Source organism: Cotesia glomerata, linkage group LG3 (assembly GCF_020080835.1).
Source record: "Cotesia glomerata isolate CgM1 linkage group LG3, MPM_Cglom_v2.3, whole genome shotgun sequence".
In the NCBI taxonomy this organism is placed as follows: domain Eukaryota; kingdom Metazoa; phylum Arthropoda; class Insecta; order Hymenoptera; family Braconidae; genus Cotesia; species Cotesia glomerata.
The window spans coordinates 19,587,187-19,608,877 of NC_058160.1; the positions used below are offsets into that span (position 1 = coordinate 19,587,187).

The window sequence follows — 21,691 nt, forward strand, 5'->3', positions numbered from 1 at the left end:
AAAAATTAGGAAAACGGTTGACCCTAAAGGCCATCCTTGCAAATTCCCACTAATTCCATATCTAAGTGCTTTTAGATCTAAATTGCACTTATGACGTTTTTGAGCTCTTTGAGCTCAAAAATATAATTTATGTGTTATTTTGAGCTTTCCGAGCTCAAAGAGTTATCTGTTTTAAGTTTTTGAGCTCTTCAAGCTCAAAAGTCTGATAGCAGTTTAATAAATCACTATTTTTTGAATTTTCAAATCGCAATAAATTTTGAATAAATCAATCGATTTTCTCGCGGTTTACGGCATTTTCAATTTTTTTCGATAACGATATCTCACGCACGAATTAACCGATTTTGACCGGACTGGTAGCGATCGACGTGGTTTTTTGATATTGAGAGCTGATTAGTTTTTAGAATCGATCGGTTGAGCCGTTCAGAAGATACTTAAAAAAACAAATTTTTGGAAATTTTATTTTTGAGATTTCTCAAAATTTATTAACTTTAATTCTTTGAACTAGTATCAGAAATCTAACGGCAACGGAACTCTTTGGAACGCTGCTTATTTCGATCGAATCGGATAAGCCGTTCAAAAATTATGAGAGATATCCACACACACGCGCGCGACACAGTGATCTCTTGTCAATATATAACAAGAATAGGCCAGTCCCACGGCTAAGCGGTACAACGCTTGTCATGCTTGCTTGGGACTGGTGAGACGTCTGGTGAGGCGTCGGTTCGAATCCCGGTGTGAGCTGAAATTTAATTTTCAGTGAACATCGGTGCTCGTAACTCACGCCGGGGGCTGTACAGGTTTGGGTTTTTCGATGGTTTCCCCAAGCCCTGTGCTACCGGTGGGGCACAGGCAAATGCGTGCAGTTTCCCCAAAGTCGGCCCATCACCGCATTACTCTCCAGGCTGAAAAAGTATGTAATACCGCCAAACTTATTCTGCCAAACTTAATGTACCGATCAGCCTGGAGTCCCCCTCCGGTCTCGAACGGACCCCCATCGAGACAGAAGTCTGAAAAGCGGAGTTAAAAAAAAATATATAACAAGAATAGCTCCCTAGAACCTTAGAATGTGGAGAAACTGAGAACTCGATTTTCCAAAATCTAGGTGGAACTAATAACTTTCCAATTTTTTAAAGTCATAGATTTGATTTGATTTTCACAGCAGTAAGGTAAAAGCCCCAATAGATAATCACGTACCAGTATATGATCACTCCATGTATTTGTATATATATATTCACAAATATAGGTATACAAATACATGGAGTGATCATATACTGGTACATGATCATATATTGGGGCTTTTACCTTAAATTAAAAAAAAAAAAAAAAAAAAAAAAAAACAGTATTCACGTGTATTTTGAACTTTTTATTAATAAATTTTCCTACGTAATTACATATTTCAGCACATTATTCAATTCATCAGTTTTTTAAATCCAATCAATATCGAAATTAGAGCCACATTGCGAGTTTTTTCAAGCTCATTTTTCTCTTTAATCATTTCCAATCTTTTAGCATCTCGCAAAATTTTCTTTTGACGATCTCGTACGTATAATGCAAATTTTCGATGTCTTTGCCTCATAACAAGTAACATTTCTCCATCATTACCAGCTGGAATAATACCCGATTCTCTGATATAACGGATTACTTCAGCCCAAACTTGACCTTGAACAAATCTAAAAAACTGGTCCACAACGCAAAATGTTATAGAATCTTCTATAGATATATTACATAATAAAATTTTATAATACTCGCGCGATTTTTCACATAATTGTGAATTATTTAGTAGTATTTTCCTAATACTATAGACTTTTGGTCTAATAAAACCAAACATTGTAGTGATTGCAGGACTATAATCATTATTAATTTTTGAATGAAAACTCTCATGCCATTGATTTGTCCCCATGAGAGGTAATTCAATATCTATAAAACTCCGAACAATGTGAGACAGAAAATCATGCACTTAACAGAAGTAAAGGAATAATTTACCTGCAATACATCCGTTTTCGGTTCTTTTAACTCCAATTCGACCTTCTTCATCTTTCCACACCCTAATTAACAAAGATATTAAAGTATTCGTCTTATCAGTACTTCTCCATGTACAAATGTGAGGAATACAATGTGGATTTAAACATAAGTCTGTTAAAAGGCCCAAATAAACATTTTGTACTAAATGATTAGTTTGATCTATCAAGTTTAAAATTGAGTACAGTCCTTCCATTTCCACAAATTTTTCTATCGTCACTGAAAACTTAATTATACAACTCCAAAGACAAGTTCCCACGCCGATTAATAATCTGTCAATGAAATCAATAATTAATAAATTCCTTTTTAACTAGACAATAACAACTTTAATTTTTCGGTTACCTGTCGTCTGTGATAAAATGATTCTCTTTTTTGTTTAAACAATATTTTAATAATTTTAGATGTGATACAACTATTTTATTTCCATAAATTGATATCCCTTGGAAATTACTTGTTATAATCGTATTAAATATAATACAAATAAGTATTAATATTTGTTTATGAAAAGTTGTTAGTCGATCAAAACAGCAAATAAGATCTGTAAATTCTTGACATGCCTGAAATTAGATTCTAATTTTTTACAAAATAATGTAAAAATATCTTATTACTTAGAAAAGTGGGGATGACTTCTTGGAATTGGACTAATGAACTTGAGTAAGTAAAAGTAACTATAAAACAAAGAGTTTTCACAACTTCCAATGTAATTTTACAATTTACTTGTCCTGCCATACTTAAATGAAATATGTTTAAAAAACTTATTGCATTACTGTGAATGAACTCTTCAGGGATTTTCGACACAAGAAACATTAATGTCCGTAATGAGTATAAAAATAAATCATTTAAATTAGACGAATCCTGAAGTTTCGTTAGATTACTTATGTTTTGATTTAAAAATTGAAGGGTTTTTTCAATCACACAGCAATCTTTAATAATCTAAAAATTAATTAATTCATCAGTAACGTAATTATGTTTGATATTTCATATTTTTAAATAATATTCACCAGCAATGAGCCGTCAAAGTAGGAGAGTTGGCAAAGAGTAGAAAATAATAGTTTCCTAAATATAAGATCTTCGTTATTTTGAATTTCTCTTCTGAATACAATTTCAAAAAATTCTTTAATAAGATCAAAGTCAACGACAGGCAAGGAAGGTAAAGCTACGAGTTTCATTAGAAGTATTGTAGCTAAATTGTTGCGAACGATTAATACTTTGTAATTCGTATCAGAGTAAGTAACTACTTGTTGAAAAATATTCTTCAAAAATCTGAAATTAACTGCATAATTATGGGAATGGATGAATATGTTACTTTAATTGATTAAAAAAAAAAAAACCTTGTTGAAACTGAACAAGAAGATATTATTTCTTTTATTATATTTAATGATTGTGGAGGAAAGATTGAATTCATTAATAGTAATAAGATGTTTATTACTACAATATTTTTATTTATATTGAAACTATCTTGTTCCAATTGCACAACTATATCAATTAATGACTGTTCATCCATTCTCGAACGAAGATGATTCAAAATGCCAGCTTTTAACATTTTATGACCTAAAAAAAATAATAATAATAATAAATGAAAAGAATTTGCAAGTATTATTAAATGATACGATAAAATTATTAAAATTTTATAAACTCACAACAAATCTTAGATACTGATGCTAAAACATAAGTTGTATCTAAAACTTTTGTATACATTTTCGGTGGACTAATTTCTATTAACTTAACAATAATGAATGGAAGTTCTGATTTTTCAATAGACTGACAGCAAATTTCGAATTTTAAAGTAAAATTATTGCTAAGACTCGATCGATTTAATAATTTGCTTAAAGATTTGAGAATGTTTATAACTTGTTCTTGGCATGGTAACAAAATAGTTAAATATCCTAAAACAGTAAAGTAATTTTCTAACGTTTCAGAATGCAAGGAATTTTCAGAGAAACCCTCGAGTAATGGCGAGTAAGCACATAAATTTATCATATCATTTAAGTGTCGTTTATATTCTGATCTTTCGTTTGATTTCCACGATAAAAATTGCAACACGTCGATCACAAATGAAAGATATTTTAATTTCTAGATATTAATTTAAGAAAAATTATAAGTTGAACCAAAGAATAAAAATACTATTATGCTTTAATTTATAATAAACTAGAATTGTAGCAAAATAAATGAATTTATAAAACAAAAATATTAAGGATACGTATCCCTGATGCCCGATTTCTCGTAGACAACTATTAAGTAATCTATCAATCCAAATCTCATTTTCTCGAGTTATTGGATCAGATATAAGTTTGCGTAATCTTTCGATTTTGTAGTTAATGCTCTTCTTATTAATATATTCATGAGTAGATAATTTTGAAGGCACTGAGGTATCACATGGTTTATCACTTTTTTTATGATCTAGCTTTCTTGAAAAATCATGGTTGAGAATATCAATTTTCTTGATATTCATCGTATTAGTAATTTTTGAGCTATCTTAAAATAATAAACAATTTTTTTTTACTTATTAAAATAACAAAGTACATTTTTAGAAAATCGGTAACACAATTGTAATTACTCCAAAATAAAATTTATTATTAAAAAACTACCTTTTTAACCTACTCAAGTTTTGCCATTTATAAATATCAATCAATTATTTATAACAAAATAACCACAGCAACTGGGTTTCAAATATCTATAACGAACAGCAACTATTTTCTCATACGTTTAGTATTGATAATATTTTAACTTTATGAAAATATTCTAGTTAATCAGAGAATAAATTTCTACTTAACATTTAAATTTCACATTCTTACAAACATAATGGATGTCTGATGATTTAAAATAGCTTATTGATGTATGATTGCACTTTTATAGGTGAATAAATTGATTAACAGCTAACTTTCAATTGTTTTATGATTTATTTTGTTAGCAAAAATATTTAAAACAGTCAAAGATTTAAATAAGGAACGTAATTCCACAATAATTTTAAAATAAGTTTTCCTAATTTTTTAATTATGTAAAAGGCTCATGCGATTCAAATATCGTGAAAACTTGCATTTTGATAACTTTATACATCACTAACATCAGGATAAGGTAAGATTTTAATTATTAATTGGCTAAAATCAACACTAACAATTTAAATTATCAAATAAATGTTTTAATGTTTATTTTTAATTTTACTTATGACAGTAGAGAAGAGTTTGTATTTTTTCAATTACAAAAGTTCTTAAAAATGTTATTTTTTTTTAAATCTTATTTATCAACTTACAATTGATTAATTTTTATTGGTGGAAACATTAATACTAACGTCGACCTCGACCTCTTCCACGGCCTCCACGACCTCCACGAGCTCCACGGCCACCACGACCACGACCTCTGGTTGCGCCTCTTGCAGCTTCCTTCTTTTTTGCTTTAGCTTTTGGAGTGTCATCAATAAGTAGAGTTTCCAATGGCAATGAATCAGGTAAAATATAATACCTAATGTTATTGCCTCTCAAACTTAACGTATCTAACTGCTGAGGTTCACGATTTTTGATTGTCATTTTAACTGTTTTTAAATGGGTATTCATTGCCACATCTACACCTATAATAACAAAAATTGAATTTTTTCAAGTAAATCATTTATAGTTATTTACAAAGACATAAATAAGGTGAATATTTTTTTGTGGACTTTATGAATTTACCATAATTGGTTCTACCAAATGCGAAATTCTACCAAGGCAAAAACTGTATTAATATATTTACTAAAATAGTATTTTTGTCAAATTAATGGTCTATTGTTATTAAAATTTTGAATTACAATTTTTACAAACTAATAATACGATTAAAATTTTAATTCAGCAGTTTAAATTGTTGATAAATTTATTCAAGTAATAAAATTTTATTTAATGAAATAAAATTATTTTTTAATGAAATAATTGGAATACTAGAAATAGTTTTATAGCAGAAGTAGTGTTAAGATTATTATATTTTTTTTTTTAATTAAAGTTCTCTTAAAATCTAAATAATAATTAATATAACACTTTTTACTTGTGTAATTATTATGGAATATTGATGGCTGAGATATCAAATCGTTTTTCGTAAAAGAAAATTAATCAATTAATCAAAAAATGAGAATTTTATTTTTGTTTGTTTTTGGTGTTTTTCTGAAAAATTTTCCACAGTGTTTGGTAGACATGTTTTAGTAAATTCTGACTGTCTAAAGCGAAACTTGGTGTATTCGTTCGAGAATAGTAAAAATGTTTTTCGAATAAATTGAAAATTTTTGCACTCTCAAATCTAATAGATTTGTTTTTCGTAAAATATGTATGCTAACTTCAACAATCGCATAGTGGTTTTGCTACAAGAATGAGGTATAATGAAACCGGAGAATACATACCAGTAATTGTGCCATGAACTTGTGTACCATTTTTTAATTCTATCGTGACAGTCTCATGACTGAGTTTCATTAGGAATCTAAAAGAGAGAAATTTTATTAATTATATATTTATTTTACAAATTATTTAGTACAAAATTTAAGTTAGGTTAGAATGCATGTAGTTATTAGTATTGCCTTTACTATAAAAGCTCTACTAATTTCATTTACTAAAACGTGCATTTTGGAGTTTACATTTAAAAAAAAAAAAAGTCGATAATTACCTTACTAACTTCATTTTATTTTTTTTATAATTATATTTTTGAACTTTTATACAAAAAATACACCGGCAAAATAATTATGCTATTTGTCAGTAAACATAAAACGTGAGGAAACGTCGAAACGTCGATAGTATACACCAATTCAAAAATGTCGCTACTGTCACATTCTATTGAGCGTCATAAAAAGTCATGAAAACTAATAAAAATTCTGAAAGTAAAAAGTTGTACATATAGGGTGCGTTCCACTAATAAGCGCTCACGACGATCAAAATTCTCCTTTAGCCATTCCACATACCGACCGCCGTCGGTTGTGGTCACGGCGAAAACGTCACTCATGACGTCATGACTAATGCCCACGCAAGGCTCACAACGACCCATCTAAAGAGGTGGGTCAAAGTGAACGTTGAGAATAATTCGGCGCAATTTTTGAAATTGTTTTTGAAATATGATATTCAAAGCTTAAAGATGGCGACAAGAAAAATAACATTATATGATTCTGAAAGAGAAATTGTAGTAGAAGCTATCGTTTCTGAAGCTGAAGCTGCTCGTGCAGAAAGAGGTAAATATAATTATGCAATATAAGTTTAATACAATTGATTTTAGTTTATATTCAACAGTTATTTATACATTTTTCCTGAATAATGGATAGCATAACCTAACTCAATAAGTAAACGATATTTATTATCATTAATAATATATATATATATATATATATATATATATATATATATATATATATATATATATATATATATATATATATATTTGGTAAATTTATTTTATTTGTAGATGTATTTTTTGCAACTGAGCTGTTAAGAAAAATTATTAATCAAAATTCTGAAGCTTCCGCATCTGTTGAAGTTGATCAAGAATCTAGTGAATTATACGATGAAGAGACTTCAGAGAGTTTTATTGGAGAAGAACGACTTGATAGTGATAATCCAACCGATCTCAACTCTGAAACTCCAGAATTTGAAGGTTTAATGAATATCTGAAATTCTATTATCATTTTATTTCATATATATTATGCGAAAATTTTAATTATATTTATTTTTTTTTGCACAGGAGAAACTTCAGTATACAGGTGGAACTCACCCTGCGTATTATTATTATTGGAATTATATAGGTCTATGGAAATAACTCTGAACAGTGGAAAAATTTCTCAAAAACAAGTATGGAATAAAATATCCCAAGATATGAAAAAAAAAAAAGGATACGATGTGACGGGACCGCAATGTCATTCTAAAATACGAAGCCTAAAAAAAACATATAAATCTACTAAGGATCATAACAATAAGTCAGGAAATAATAGAAAGACATGGCAGTTTTACGATGTTAGTACAAATTACTCAATATTTTCATAAATTTTACATTTACTTGAATATTTTATAAAACCAATAAACAATTTTCAACTTCACCAAAATTATTTATAAAATATTCAATTATTCTTCACTTTTAACATAAATAAATTTAAGTCACAAATATTAAAACCACGAAGTCTAGATAAAAGGAGAACGATCGGCATAGGCTTTCTCGCCGTATTTGCGTCTGTAATAATGAGAAAACATCGGGTACAATATTTGTCCGCAAGGCAGCGGTAGTGTTAGAAAGTTCTGATTTTTAGAACATGTTTTAATGTAAACATTAGATTGTGTTATTGAATGTTGTTGTTGTCATAGTTAACAAATAAGCGTTTTATAAAATTCAAAATGGTTAAAAATTGTGCTGTGGTGAATTGTAAAAACAGTAAAAATAATAAAAAATGTAAAAAAGATTTACAACAGGATGAAAACTCCTTATTTAAGCTGCCAAAAGTAAGTATAACCCCAAAATTTGTAATTTCATTGATAAAATTATAAGATTTATAATTATATTTATTAATGTTTATTAATTTTAAGTACATTCCCATTTGGAAAAGAATAAAAATTTTAATATCATATATGACATTTAAAAAATTAATCACTATAGGCGCAAGTTGCAGCAGAGAAGTGTCTGTGATTGAAACTTATAATTTTATTATCAATGCAATTTAATCATTATCATTAATAGTCTTGTATACTGAAATTAATATTTTGATAAGTAATTAGAAAATTTCTTTTTCTTTGGTAGGACCCTGATATTGTTAGACAATGGAGTCATATTTTGGGACAAGATTTAGTGTCAGATTCGAAAGTTGACATTTTTATTTGTGATTTGCATTTTGAAGAAGAATATATTCGTCGGAAAGATATTATTATTATTCCTAATCAAGAACCGTTTGTGTCTGAACGAAAGAAAATAATACTCAAACCTGGTGCCATCCCAACATTACATAAAAATATTAGCTCAATAATACCTGTTACAAATATTTCTGTAAATGCCAATACAAACGTAAGAAGTCAATTGAAAATTATATCTACGTAAATCAAAATTTCAGCTGTTAAGTATTAATTACTGTTTTTAATATCATCGATTTTATTAATTTCACAGGAAAATGATATATTACATTCAAGTCAAATATTGCATGATTATGAATGCATAGAAGTCAAGAGCTCTCACCAGAAAGCACCGAAAATCCGCGAAGTTAACGTGATTAGTAGTTTAAAAAAACCTATTTATTGATTACGAATTCAATTATTACTTATTTATATTTTTGTTTTTCTTGTAAAAGTTTATTAAAAATCTAACTGTGTTAATACTATTAAAATACAATTAATAAAATATATATTTTTCTTGAAACCCAATTAACTACTTCATTTTCTTTTATCATCTTCGATTAATTCTTTCACAGCCCATCAGGTAATTATTTATTATTCATTGTAAGACTTCATACTATTATTGTGTGTATATTTATATATTTATGATAAGAAATTTTTTAAACTCGATTTTACAGCTTCAAAAATAATTCTGTTAATATTTGTCAACATTTTCATTTTGGTTATTATTACTTTTTAAATTACTGTTATATATTTCTACACGATATCAATTTAATATAACATTGATTGTGATAAATATTAAATTATTATTTGTTTGCTAATTCCCAGTTATTATTAACTTCTTCTTGGTATTATTTTCGATAAATATTAAATATACGTATTTTTTTCCAATAATTAATGATCAAAATTTATTATTAATAATTATTTTTTACCATTTATGATTTGTCTTCAATTTTTCATTAATTAATTTTCTAAGGAACAATTATACTGTTTCAAATATCCGACCTGTCGAACCGACGCGCTCTCTACCGACATTTTAAGTCCCCCTATCATGCCTCGTATACAGAGACGCGTGCATAACACAGCGAGCGTGCTCCTTCTATCTAGGCTTCGTGATTAAAACTTATTGTTTAGGATTACCTAACCTCCTTAAACTTCTACTATTTTCAAACTTGCCATTTGTAATATTAACATGAACGCCCGAAACGCTCCATAATCCATTCCTCTTGAGTTAACGACAGTAACATTCACAATCAAGTGGAATGGGGAAATCAGCGGTCGTGAGCGTGAGCGTTGTGAACGCTTAGTGGAACGCACCCATACATGTATGTATATTCATATTATTGGCTAGGTGCACGATGGTGCTGCCCTCATTTTTCATGCTTTTTCCATGTTAAATCAAACGGAGTAATTTAGTTTCAGTGGCCGCTACTAGCGTTAAATCATGCTCTTTCCATAAGATTTACACGTAAAAGTGGTAGTCAGCGCCAGCCCTCCCCACCATATACTCCGCACCCTCCCAATAATGAAAATTTGCATATCACTGGCGAGAAATTAATAACTTGGAGTTTTTCTCAAAATTAAAAGAGGGAGGGACAAAATGCAGAAGGTAGTAGAAACTTTTAAATTGTAAGGTTGGTGAACCTGCCGTACTAAAGATATGCTATAGGAAATGATAAAGGGGCGTTCATGATGGATAAAAATGCCAAGCGGTGCTACCTACTTGCGACTAAGCTTATCGCTTAAAAATTGATAAAACAGGCCGTTCTAATTGTTGAGCATTAATCTAATAGATGGCGCATACATGCGCATTTCTGCCTTAAATAATTTTTCATAGCATTAAAGGGCTCATAGTGAACGTATAAGTTCTACATTTATAAGTCCAGCTAATACGTACTCCATAACATAAGGAATATAATACTCCAATAAATAATCACGCTAATTGTGAAATAAAATATTAATCATTTATTTATAAAATTTAAAAATAATTATGCAATAAATAATTTAACAGTGATGTGAATAAAAAATTTGTTCAGTTTATTGATGAATTTGGAGTGCAAAAAATTACAACGATAATAATAATAATAATAATAATAATAATAATAATCGGTAGATTATCGGAATCCGTTACGAAGAAAATATGATTTATAAATACTCTTTATAAACATGTAAATTAGTGTAATATTGTATTTGGAGTGTAAAAAATTTAACAACGTTAGAGTGAATTTATATAAAACTTCATCGATTAGAATTTTAAGGTACCATTCATATTTGGAAGTAAAAAAGTGAGTGTATAATTTCTATTATTTTATGTTGTTATAAACATTTTTAAGTTGTTTTCACTATAAACAATTTATTTTTTTATGACTTAGTAATTTAAAGGAAACAATTAACATTTTCGAAAAAAAATACTCCAATAGTAACACCTTACCTTCCGTGCCATGCGTGCCAAGTATATTCTTCTCAATTGTTTACCATAATTTTTTTTTCACTTTAAAAAAGAGTAGGTACGGTAAAAAGCACCACTATTGACAGGGGTCCAATTATTGACACCCTAAATTATTTTTAAATATATTTTATTATCTGTTATAAGAATTACTACCATCTAAATTTTTAATAAATGCTCATTAATTAAGAAATCGAAAAAAATGACTGCCAGTTCAGAATATTAAATATAAATTATTAAAAAAAAATAAAGTTAGCACTAGTTCATCAAACTAGCTTACGAGCGTCCATTTTCTTAATTACTTCGGTTAGAAAAGCACTTTTTCTAAATCCCGAGTGAGAATTAATTACTTCATCTAATTACATAATCTTTTTTTTTTTTAATAATTAATGTATGAAAAATTCATAATATTGAATAATCGCAATTAATTTTATGTTGCCGTACTTGTATTTTTATCGAGCACCTGGCTGAATACTTGTTGCAATAAATTTTTTATGAGTAACTTTAGGCCATTTGTGCTTATAAATTGGTAGAGTATTATTCACTCGCCATTATTTATAACAAATGATCGGCATTTAATTAATTGAATTAAATTTTTCACAAGAAATTCCGTGCCATCCGTGCCAAGATCATGCCGGACTTGTATTTTTGTCGGGCACTTGGCTGGATACTTGTTGCATTAAATTATTTAATGAGCAACTTTAGGCCATTTGTGTTTATAAATTGGTAGAATATAATTTACTTGCCATTATTTATAACAAATCAGCGGCCTTTAATCAATTGAATTAAATTTTTCACAAGAAATTCCGTGCCATCCGTGCCAAGATCATGCCGGACTTGTATTTTTGGCGGGCACTTGGCTGGATACTTGTTGCATTAAATTATTTAATGAGCAACTTTAGGCCATTTGTGCTTATAAATTGGTAGAGTATAATTTACTCGCCATTATTTATAACAAATCAGCGGCCTTTAATTAATTGAATTAAATTTTTTACATATAATTGCCGTACTTGTATTTTTATCGAGCACCTGGCTGGATACTTGTTGCAATAAATTTTTTATGAGTAACTCTAGGCCATTTGTGCTGATAAATTGGTAGAATATAATTCACACATCTTCATTTACAACAAATAATCGGCATTTAACTAATTACATTAAATTTTTCATAAGAAATTCCGTGCCATCCGTGCCAAGATCATCCCGGGAAAAAATGATCAGGACCGATCAGACCTGTTCATATCTGATTAGGCCTGAAATCCGACCTGATCAGACCTGTTCATGTATGATCAGGCCTGATCAGACCTGTCCATGCCTGTTCATGTCTGAACTGTTAAATACGCTCAGACCTGATCAGACCTGTCCATGCCTTTTCATGTCTGGTGTTAAATACCCTCAGACCTGATCAAACCTGATCAAGCCTGTTCATGCCTGCTCATGACTGTTCATGCCTGTTCATGTATGAAGCATTAAATACGCTCAGACCTGATCAAGCCTGTTCATGTCTGAACCGTTAAATACGCTCAGACCTGATCAGACCTGTCCATGCCTGTTCATGTCTGCTCATGTCTGGTGTTGAATACGCTCAGACCTGATCAGACCTGATCAAGCCTGTTCATGCTTGCTCTTGCCTGTTCATGTCTGCCCGGGAAAAAATGATCAGGACTGATCAGACCTGTTCATATCTGATCAAGCCTAAAATTAGACCTGAGCAGACCTGTTCATGCCTGTTCATGTCTGAAGCATTAAATACGCTCAGACCTGATCAGACCTGTTCATGACTGCTCATGTCTGTTCATGTCTGAAGCGTTAAATTCGTTCAGACCTGATCAGACCTGTTCATGCCTGCTCATGCCTGCTCATGTCTGTTCATGTCTGAAGCGTTAAATACGTTCAGACCTGATCAAACCTATTCATGCCTGCTCATGTCTGTTCATGTCTGAAGCGTTAAATCCGTTCAGACCTGTTCATGCCTGTTCATGTCTGAAGCATTAAATACGCTCAGACCTGATCAGACCTGTTCATGCCTGCTCATGTCTGTTCATGTCTGAAGCGTTAAATACGTTCAGACCTGATCAGACCTGTTCATGCCTGCTCATGTCTGTTCATGTCTGAAGCCTTAAATACGCTCAGACCTGATCAGACCTGTCCATGTCTGATATCTAGCCTACACTGAGAGACAATTTTATTTAATAGTAATGAAATTTTATTACTATTTAATAAAACGTTTATTTGGCTAATCCCAAATAAAAATTTATTAAATATTAATTAAATTTCCTTAAATACTAATAAAAATTTTATTAAATAATAATAAATGTTTCTTAGTATGTAATGAATATTTATCTACATGTAATATAAAGAAAATTCATTAATCAACTAACTAACAAGTATTGATCAGTAATTAATTGAATAAATAATTAAGTAAAATTGAATTTTGTCGGAACTATATTTTGAAATACAAAGTCTACAACTGTTGTTATCCGAGTGGATGTTAATTTTTATGCACTTAAATTTAAAAATTTCACAAATGAATCGATAAGAGTTAGACATTATTTAATAAAATGAAAACAGAAGCAGAAAACCAGACAATGTAGAGACGCATTTGTTAAAAATAAAGACTATGATTTCATAAATTCAATCGAATATTTATTTATTTTTATTATTTAAAATCTCTACATGTGATTCGTCATGAAGTAAACAAATAGGTTAGGTTAGGATGTCTTGTTAAAAAATCTTAATACTATTTATTAAAAGACTTTACTGTGAAAATATATTTGAATATATTATAATTAATTGATGAATATTAATTTTTTTTTTTTTTGAGATTATTTCTTTTAATGACTTAATATTCGTATTAATGACAGCAAACGAAAGCGTCGTTCGTGGTTATTTTAATAAACACATTTTAGTATTTAAGAAAATTTCATTAAATACTTATGAAATTTTATTAAATACTAATATAATTTTATTAATATTAACTAAATTTTTTTTCAAGTCCAAATAAACTGTTTTATTACTATTGAATAAAATTCTCTCTCAGTGTAGAACCATATGTTAATAGAGCGAAAAAAAATACATAGCCGTTCCAAATAAATCACTCTAATATATAATTAATTATTAATAATTAATAAATTAGGTATAGAACTCCGTTAACTATAAGGATAAATCATGTATAAAATTTGAATTACTTGAAGTAGCTCGAAAGATACTCTCAAGTTAAGATGAATCATTTGGTCAAGAGGTAAAGTGTCAGTCTGAAGAGCGCGAGGTGTATGGTTCGAATCCCCGTCGGCACCGATTTTTTTTTTTTATGGACTTGATCGAGTCAGACATGAACAGATCTGATCAGACCTGAACATGCCTGGCCAGGTCTGATCAGACCCGGTCATTTTTCATACCTGATCAGACCTGAAGACTCATGCCTGTTCATGTCTGATCAGATCTGATCATTTTTTCCCGGGTGAAGCGTTAAATACGCTCAGACCTGATCAGACCTGTCCATGTCTGATCATGTCTGATCTAGCCTAAAATAGATAAGGATTAAAACTCCATATATCAGCTGACAAGAACTGTTCATGAATGATTTGCCCTCTTAAATGATATTTTAAGTCTGGAAGAAAAATTTTATTGAACTATAGACTGCAGTTCTATTTTTAAAATTAATTTGTTCCGTATGACGTATCAGTTTCTATCCGCTTATAAATTTTAAATGTACAACTTTGATCAAAAATTTCGACTTATATAAGTATGAACTTTTTAATTTTCCATGCCAAAACGATGATTTTTAACGATGAATTTTGACAAAATGACATAAAATTTTTACTGTGTTCCATTGAATACGCGAAAAATAAGATTATTTAGTAAAAGTTTGAGTTTGATAGCGTGAAAATACCAAAATATATCAGTTGATATCGATAGGCGATAATAAGTCCTTTCAAGGTGTCTGTTATTATCTTAAGCTACGCCTTGATCCATTGCAGTAGTGTCAAAGGCTGCTAAATTGTAGAACACACAAATAATTCTTCATTTCCAATACGTTTTAATTAAAAAAAACTTCAATTTTAAAAGAAAACAATAAAATTATAATTACGGAATAAACCTTGAAGAAATTTTTTTTTTACTTTACATAGAACCATATGTTAATGGAGCGGAAAAAATACATAGCTGTCCCAAATAAATCACTCTAATATACACAGTAAAAAATTTTGCGTCATTGAGTCAAAAATTTTTGTGTTAAATATTTAACCCTTTTATATGTAAATTTAACATTTATTCTGTTAAATCAACACAAAAAAGTGTTAAATATTTAACATAAAAATTTTTAACAAAATTTTTTAATGCAATGACGCGACATTTTTTACTGTGTATAATTAATTATTAATAATTAATAAATTAAGTATAGAACTCCGTTAACTATAAGGATAAGTCATGTATAAAATTTTAATTACTTAAAGTAGTTTGAAAGGTACGCTAGATTTAAGATAAGTCATTGGGTCAACAGGTAAAGTATAAGTCTAAAGAGCGCAACGTACATGGTTCAAATCCCCGTCGGCACCAATCTTTTTTTTTTTTTATGGACCTGATCGAGTCAGACATGAACAGATCTGATCAGACATGAACATGCCTGCCCAGGTCTGATCAGACCCGGTCATTTTTCATACCTGATCAGACCTGAAGACTCATGCCTGTTCATATCTAATCAGATCTGATCATTTTTTCCCCGGGATGCCGGACTTGTATTTTTGTCGGGCACTTGGCTGGATACTTGTTGCAATAAATTTTTTATGAGTAACTCTAGGCCATTTGTGCTGATAAATTGGTGGAATATAATTCACACATCTTTATTAATAACAAATAATCGGCATTTAATTAAATAAATTAAATTTTTTATATATAATTGCCGCACTTGTATTTCATTGAGCACCTGGCTGGATACTTGTTGGATTAAATTATTTAACGAGTAACTCTAGGCCATTTGTGCTGATAAATTGGTGGAATATAATTCACACATCTTTATTAATAACAAATAATCGGCATTTAATTAAATAAATTAAATTTTTTATATATAATTGCCGCACTTGTATTTCATTGAGCACCTGGCTGGACACTTGTTGCATTAAATTATTTAATGAGCAACTTTATGCCATTCGTGCTTATAAATTGGTTGAGTATAATTTACTCGCCATTACTTATAACAAATCATCGGCATTTAATTAATTTAATTAAATTTTTCATAAGAAATTCCGTGCCATCCGTGCCAAGAAAAGCTGATTTCAAATCAATGATTTAATACCCTAATGGAATGCACCTGTTGAAGGTAGATTGTTACTATTGGAGTATTTTTTTTCGAAAATGTTAATTGTTTCCTTTAAATTACTAAGTCATAAAAAAATAAATTGTTTATAGTGAAAACAACTTAAAAATGTTTATAACAACATAAAATAATATAAATTATACACTCACTTTTTTACTTCCAAATATGAATGGTACCTTAAAATTCTAATCGATGAAGTTTTTTATAAATTCACTCTAACGTTGTTAAATTTTTTACACTCCAAATACAATATTACACTATTTTACATGTTTATAAAGAGTATTTATAAATCATATTTTCTTCGTAACGGATTCCGATAATCTACCGATTATTATTATCACTATTATTATTATTATTATTATTATTATTATTATTATTATTATTATGTTATTAAATGCTCAGGGGGGTTGTCCCCGAAGTCCGACTCTCCGAGGGCCCAGCCTGAGCTCCATCCATTACTGCTGGACCACTCCGCACAACAAGGCGGTTAGCGGCCACAGCAGGCCAAAGTCATTTCCCTAAGTAGACGGAGGGAACCTAATATTACAGCCTTCTGCATCCTGACAGCCAAGAACTCAGATTTTGACGTGCAAGCTGGAACTTTGGCAAGTGAGGATACAAAAGACTGTTTTATCCCTCCAAGGACGCCAACGATTAGGACGACTAGTTTGACACGGTAACCTGGGTAAAGTTTGCCAATTTCAAATAGGAGATCCTGATATATTTTTCTTTTGTGCTCTTCTTTGGCTGAGATGTTGTGTTCAGCCGGGGCCGAGAACTCAATGACATAAATGTCACGAGTGGCCTTGTCGAAGAGCACAATATCAGGTTTGTTGTGATCGATCCGCCGGGTTGTTGCAAATGGCATGTTCCAGTAAATTTTGCAACTGTCATTCTCAACAACCTGGGGAATATCTCCTGGTAGATAAGGCAGCACTGGTGTCATATCAATACCGTAGTAATGACGAAGATAGTAGTACAGTACTCTCAGGGCAGCGTTGTGACGCTGGATATATGCACCTCTCGCCAGCACAGGACATGCCGACAAAAGGTGTATGAGCGTCTCCGGGTGTTGTTTACACATCCTACATGACGTGTCCAGAAGCTGCACCTGGAGCACCTTGCTACGGTATTCTAGAGTGTTAATGACACCATCTTGGCAGGCAAATATGAACCCTTCAGTCTCGGACATCAGGCCAGCTGACTTTAAGAAGGAAAAGGTCAGCTGGGTGGACAAGCCATGATCACGCACGTGTTTGAAGTACACGCTGTGCATGGACTTGTCCATCAGTTCGCCTAGGAGTTGTTTTTCCTCGGCGTTCCTGATGACGCTCTTAAATTCTTCCTTTCGGAGTTCCATAAGAGCGTTTATCTCTCCAAGACCAAGGGTTCTTGCTGCATATATAGCTGCCTTATACAAGAACGACCCCTTATGCGCATTATCATGTTTATGTACGATTTGCATAAGGAAGTCATCCTCGTCTGCAGTGAAATTGACAACCTCGAATGTTAAGCTCAGGACCAAACGATCATGCAGTCGCTCCAAACTCTGCAGACCTCTCCCACCGATGGACCGGGAGAGGTATAATCTGGCGACTGATGAATTGGGGTGCATGCTCCGATTCATATTGATAACCTTACGGGTTTTGATGTCGAGATCTCGTAAATCCTTTCGGGCCCATTTCAGGACACCGAAAGAGTATAGTAAGACTGGGACAGCGAGCATGTTAGTGGCGGAGACTTTATTTTTGCCGGAAAGTTCGGAGGACCAAATTTTCCGGAGTCTCCTAACATACTCACTACGGAGAGTTGCTCGGACTTCAGAGACCGCATGCATGCGGTGCTCTTCCATTCCTAGGTATCTATACAACTCTCCGGCGCCTAATTGTCTTAAGATGCTCCCATCTACTAACTCGACATCATCACCCGTATCAGAGCACTTACCCCTCGCCAGATGTATGACCGCACACTTGTCCAACCCAAAAGACATTCCGACATCTCGTGTGTACTCTGCTACGATGTTCAGGGCTGCCTGTAGATGATCTTCATTAGCACTATATAGCTTTAGATCATCTATGTAAAGCAGATGGGTGATCGAGTATTTTCGATCACCCGGAGGCCCCACAGAGTACCCATGGGTTTTACGGAGAGCAACAGATATAGGCAGCAGTGAGATGCAAAACAGCAGAGGGCTCAAGGAATCGCCTTGGAAGACCCCTCGTTTGTACTCTACAACTCCGGTTACGTGCAGTGCGTTTCCATTTCCTATATGGAAATGCGTTCGCCAGAGCTGCATTGTACGCCGAATGCATTCCACCGTTTCGGGATTGACCCCCAGGCATTTGAGGAGGTATAAAATCAACTCATGAGGAGTTGAGTCAAATGCCTTGCGATAGTCAATCCAGGCCATTGACAGGTTGCGTTGATAGTAGATCGCATCTTGTATGACACATCGATCAACTATCAGGTTCTCTTTGCAACCTGACAGGCCTCTTTTGTTGCCACGCTGTTCATATATCTGTTGCCATATAGGTCCTATCTCCTGCAAGATACGGTTATTCAAAATTTTTGTAAAAATTTTATAAACCGCATTCAGGCAGGTGATAGGCCTGTAATTTTTTGGGTCAGACAAGTCACCTTTTTTGGGTATCAGTACGGTTCGCCCTTCTACGAGCCAGTCTGGAATCGGTTCGTCAGCTCTGATGTAGGATGTAAATATACGGGCCAAATGGAGGTGGGTAAACTTCTTCCACCAGAAGACATTAATGCCATCTGGTCCCGGGGCAGCCCAATTTCTGCTGCCATCTAGAGCTAAACGAACTTCATTTACACTGACTGCAGGGCTCTCTTCATCAGCATTCTGTCGACGGTGTTTCCGACAAAATGCTTTGAAGTCATGCAGAGCTGGAGTGTTGGCGTTTACGTTTGGTTGATCTCCATACAACTCAGTCCAAAAGGCTTCCACCTGCTCAGGTGCTGGATAATTCCCGGTAACAACAGTCTTTGGTGTCAGAAAGCGTGAAGGGCTAGATCGAAACAACGAATTGTCGACCAGCCGTTTCAGCCTTTTCTCTAGTGACTTTTTGGCAGTCACTAGAGCTCGCAATTTATTAAGCGACTCTTCTTTGATGATAAGAAGAGTACTTTTATTCAATGTGTGATGACGCCACCGAAGTTCAGCAGTAATGCGACGTACTCGGGGCGTGTATGCTCGTTGGGTTGTTTCGAACTCAATCACACATTGGATGCGAGAGACATGTTTCCGGGATCTGTCAATTTTGTCGCCAAGTTGTGCGATGCGCTGTCTCAACCTTGCCTCGATTGAGAGACGATGTCTCTCTCTCGGAAAAGCCGAAACTGCTGCACCATACACAACCTGGTTCACAGCGAGCAGAGTGGAATCCTCCTGGATCTGTGTAAGGAGATCTTCATTGACCTTGTCAAGTTGTTGTTGGGAGTAAGTTATCTTTTTAGATATACTTACTTGCCGTCCTATAAAGATATTGTTGTTATCCAAGGAGGGACGGCGTCGCTCTTGGTGTAATTGCGCCGGAAAGGAAAGTCTATTAGACTGCCTTCTATCCGGCACAAGCGATCGTCTGTTACGCCGGAGATGAGCGGCATAGTTACGCAAATGTTTCGGCGTAAAATGTGCTAGCTCCGGATGCATGTCACTCCAAAGAGTGTGCATCCGGGCTATGTAACCGATCATCCCCGGATCGCTGCGCTGGTAACACGCCAAGAGATCGACTCGCAGTTCCTCCGTCCACTTAAAGTTAGTCCTTAAAGCGCCAGTGTCATCATCATTTATCGGGTCCGGTGTGCTCCTCCCACCTGATAAATGGTCCTCATCCGAAAAGGACCGGTTGTGGGGAGCACTTCTGAGATTATGTCTCGTTGTAACTCAGAGTTTCAATGCAGTGGGTAGTTGGCCCACTGCACCTGTTACGTCGTTTGCCTACAGACCTGGTGTTCTGGTCTGCGTTTCCCGCGGTGCGCCACTTGGAGGCCACGTAACAAGCCCGCTTATTACGCTTATTATTATTATTATTATTATTATTATTATTATCGTTGTAATTTTTTGCACTCCAAATTTATCAATAAACTGAACAAATTTTTTATTCACATCACTGTTAAATTATTTATTGCATAATTATTTTTAAATTTTATAAATAAATGATTAATATTTTATTTCACAATTAGCGTGATTATTTATTGGAGTATTATATTCCTCTTGTTATGGAGTACGTATTAGCTGGACTTATAAATGTAGAACTTATACGTTCACTATGAGCCCTTTAATGCTATGAAAAATTATTTAAGGCAGAAATGCGCATGTATGCGCCATCTATTAGATTAATGTTCAACAATTAGAACGGCCTGTTTTATCAATTTTTAAGCATTAAGTTTAGTCGCAAGTAGGTAGCACCGCTTGGCATTTTTATCCATCATGAACGGCCCTTTATCATTTCCTATAGCATATCTTTAGTACGTCAGGTTCACCAACCTTACAATTCAAAAGTTCCCACTACCTTCTGCATTTTGTCCCTCCCTCCTAAAATTCAGTCAGTCGCAGTGCAGCCAGATCGTGGGTAAAAGTTACCCTTTCCCTAGACCTCTACCCACACGCCACACAATGATACACTACTGTATCCGTGAGCGAGCAGCGTCGATGTTGCTCGGAAGGAGCCGAGAGCGACCGAAGTCCGTTGCCCCTCGCTCGCCAAAGTTCCACCACCAAACCGCCAGCATTTACTCCAATACATGGAAGCTGAGCACGTTCGTGAGTCGGCAAGCCAAAAGTGAGGTTTGGAAAAAAATGAAGTCAGCGCGAGGATCCTCGCGCGTGACGTCATGCGTCAAATTTTTTGTTTTCAGGTTCTTCTTTTATAAATTATAAATTATAATAATAATAATAATTATTATTATTATTATTTATCATTAATAATTGTTATTACGGTTAATGCTTACTCGGAATTCCTAAATGCAAGTTAAATATAAATTACCACTGTGTCCCTGTAAGATGCCTTGATAGGCGCGCGGCAAATTTTTTGGCTCGGGTGCCTAAAGTACCGGGTTCGAGAACTCGGCAATGTTTTTTTT

General features: G+C 32.8%; 4 protein-coding genes across 6 annotated transcripts; 1 reads left to right on the forward strand and 3 right to left on the reverse strand.

The window, feature by feature from the left end:
• Window positions 1–1,342: 1,342 nt before the first annotated feature.
• LOC123261524 (cilia- and flagella-associated protein 69-like) lies at window positions 1,343–3,274 on the reverse strand. Its single transcript, XM_044723166.1, has 5 exons — window positions 3,021–3,274; window positions 2,628–2,952; window positions 2,362–2,566; window positions 1,984–2,291; window positions 1,343–1,917 (listed from the first exon to the last, which is right to left on the reverse strand). Exons 1-5 carry the CDS (start codon window positions 3,186–3,188, stop codon window positions 1,409–1,411), a joined length of 1,515 nt encoding a protein of 504 aa, XP_044579101.1. The 5' UTR covers window positions 3,189–3,274; the 3' UTR covers window positions 1,343–1,408.
• A 365-nt stretch (window positions 3,275–3,639) lies between these two features.
• Window positions 3,640–5,172, reverse strand: LOC123261438. Its single transcript, XM_044723031.1, has 2 exons — window positions 4,169–5,172; window positions 3,640–4,092 (listed from the first exon to the last, which is right to left on the reverse strand). The coding sequence occupies exons 1-2, from the start codon at window positions 4,469–4,471 to the stop codon at window positions 3,640–3,642; spliced, it is 756 nt and encodes a 251-aa protein (XP_044578966.1). The 5' UTR covers window positions 4,472–5,172.
• Window positions 5,173–5,249: 77 nt separating this feature from the next.
• Window positions 5,250–6,838, reverse strand: LOC123261550 (probable small nuclear ribonucleoprotein Sm D1). The gene is made up of 3 exons (XM_044723204.1): window positions 6,640–6,838; window positions 6,380–6,456; window positions 5,250–5,584 (listed from the first exon to the last, which is right to left on the reverse strand). Exons 1-3 carry the CDS (start codon window positions 6,651–6,653, stop codon window positions 5,304–5,306), a joined length of 372 nt encoding a protein of 123 aa, XP_044579139.1. The 5' UTR covers window positions 6,654–6,838; the 3' UTR covers window positions 5,250–5,303.
• A 65-nt stretch (window positions 6,839–6,903) lies between these two features.
• Window positions 6,904–9,006, forward strand: LOC123261538. 3 transcript variants are annotated; one of them, XM_044723191.1, is made up of 5 exons: window positions 6,909–7,195; window positions 7,426–7,614; window positions 7,702–7,970; window positions 8,135–8,450; window positions 8,746–9,006. In XM_044723191.1, exons 1-4 carry the CDS (start codon window positions 6,979–6,981, stop codon window positions 8,141–8,143), a joined length of 684 nt encoding a protein of 227 aa, XP_044579126.1. In that variant the 5' UTR covers window positions 6,909–6,978; the 3' UTR covers window positions 8,144–8,450; window positions 8,746–9,006. The 3 variants fall into 3 exon arrangements, with proteins under 3 accessions (XP_044579125.1, XP_044579126.1, XP_044579124.1); XM_044723190.1 differs by having other exon boundaries at window positions 6,904–7,195; window positions 7,705–8,450; XM_044723189.1 differs by having other exon boundaries at window positions 7,702–8,450.
• Window positions 9,007–21,691: the final 12,685 nt, after the last annotated feature.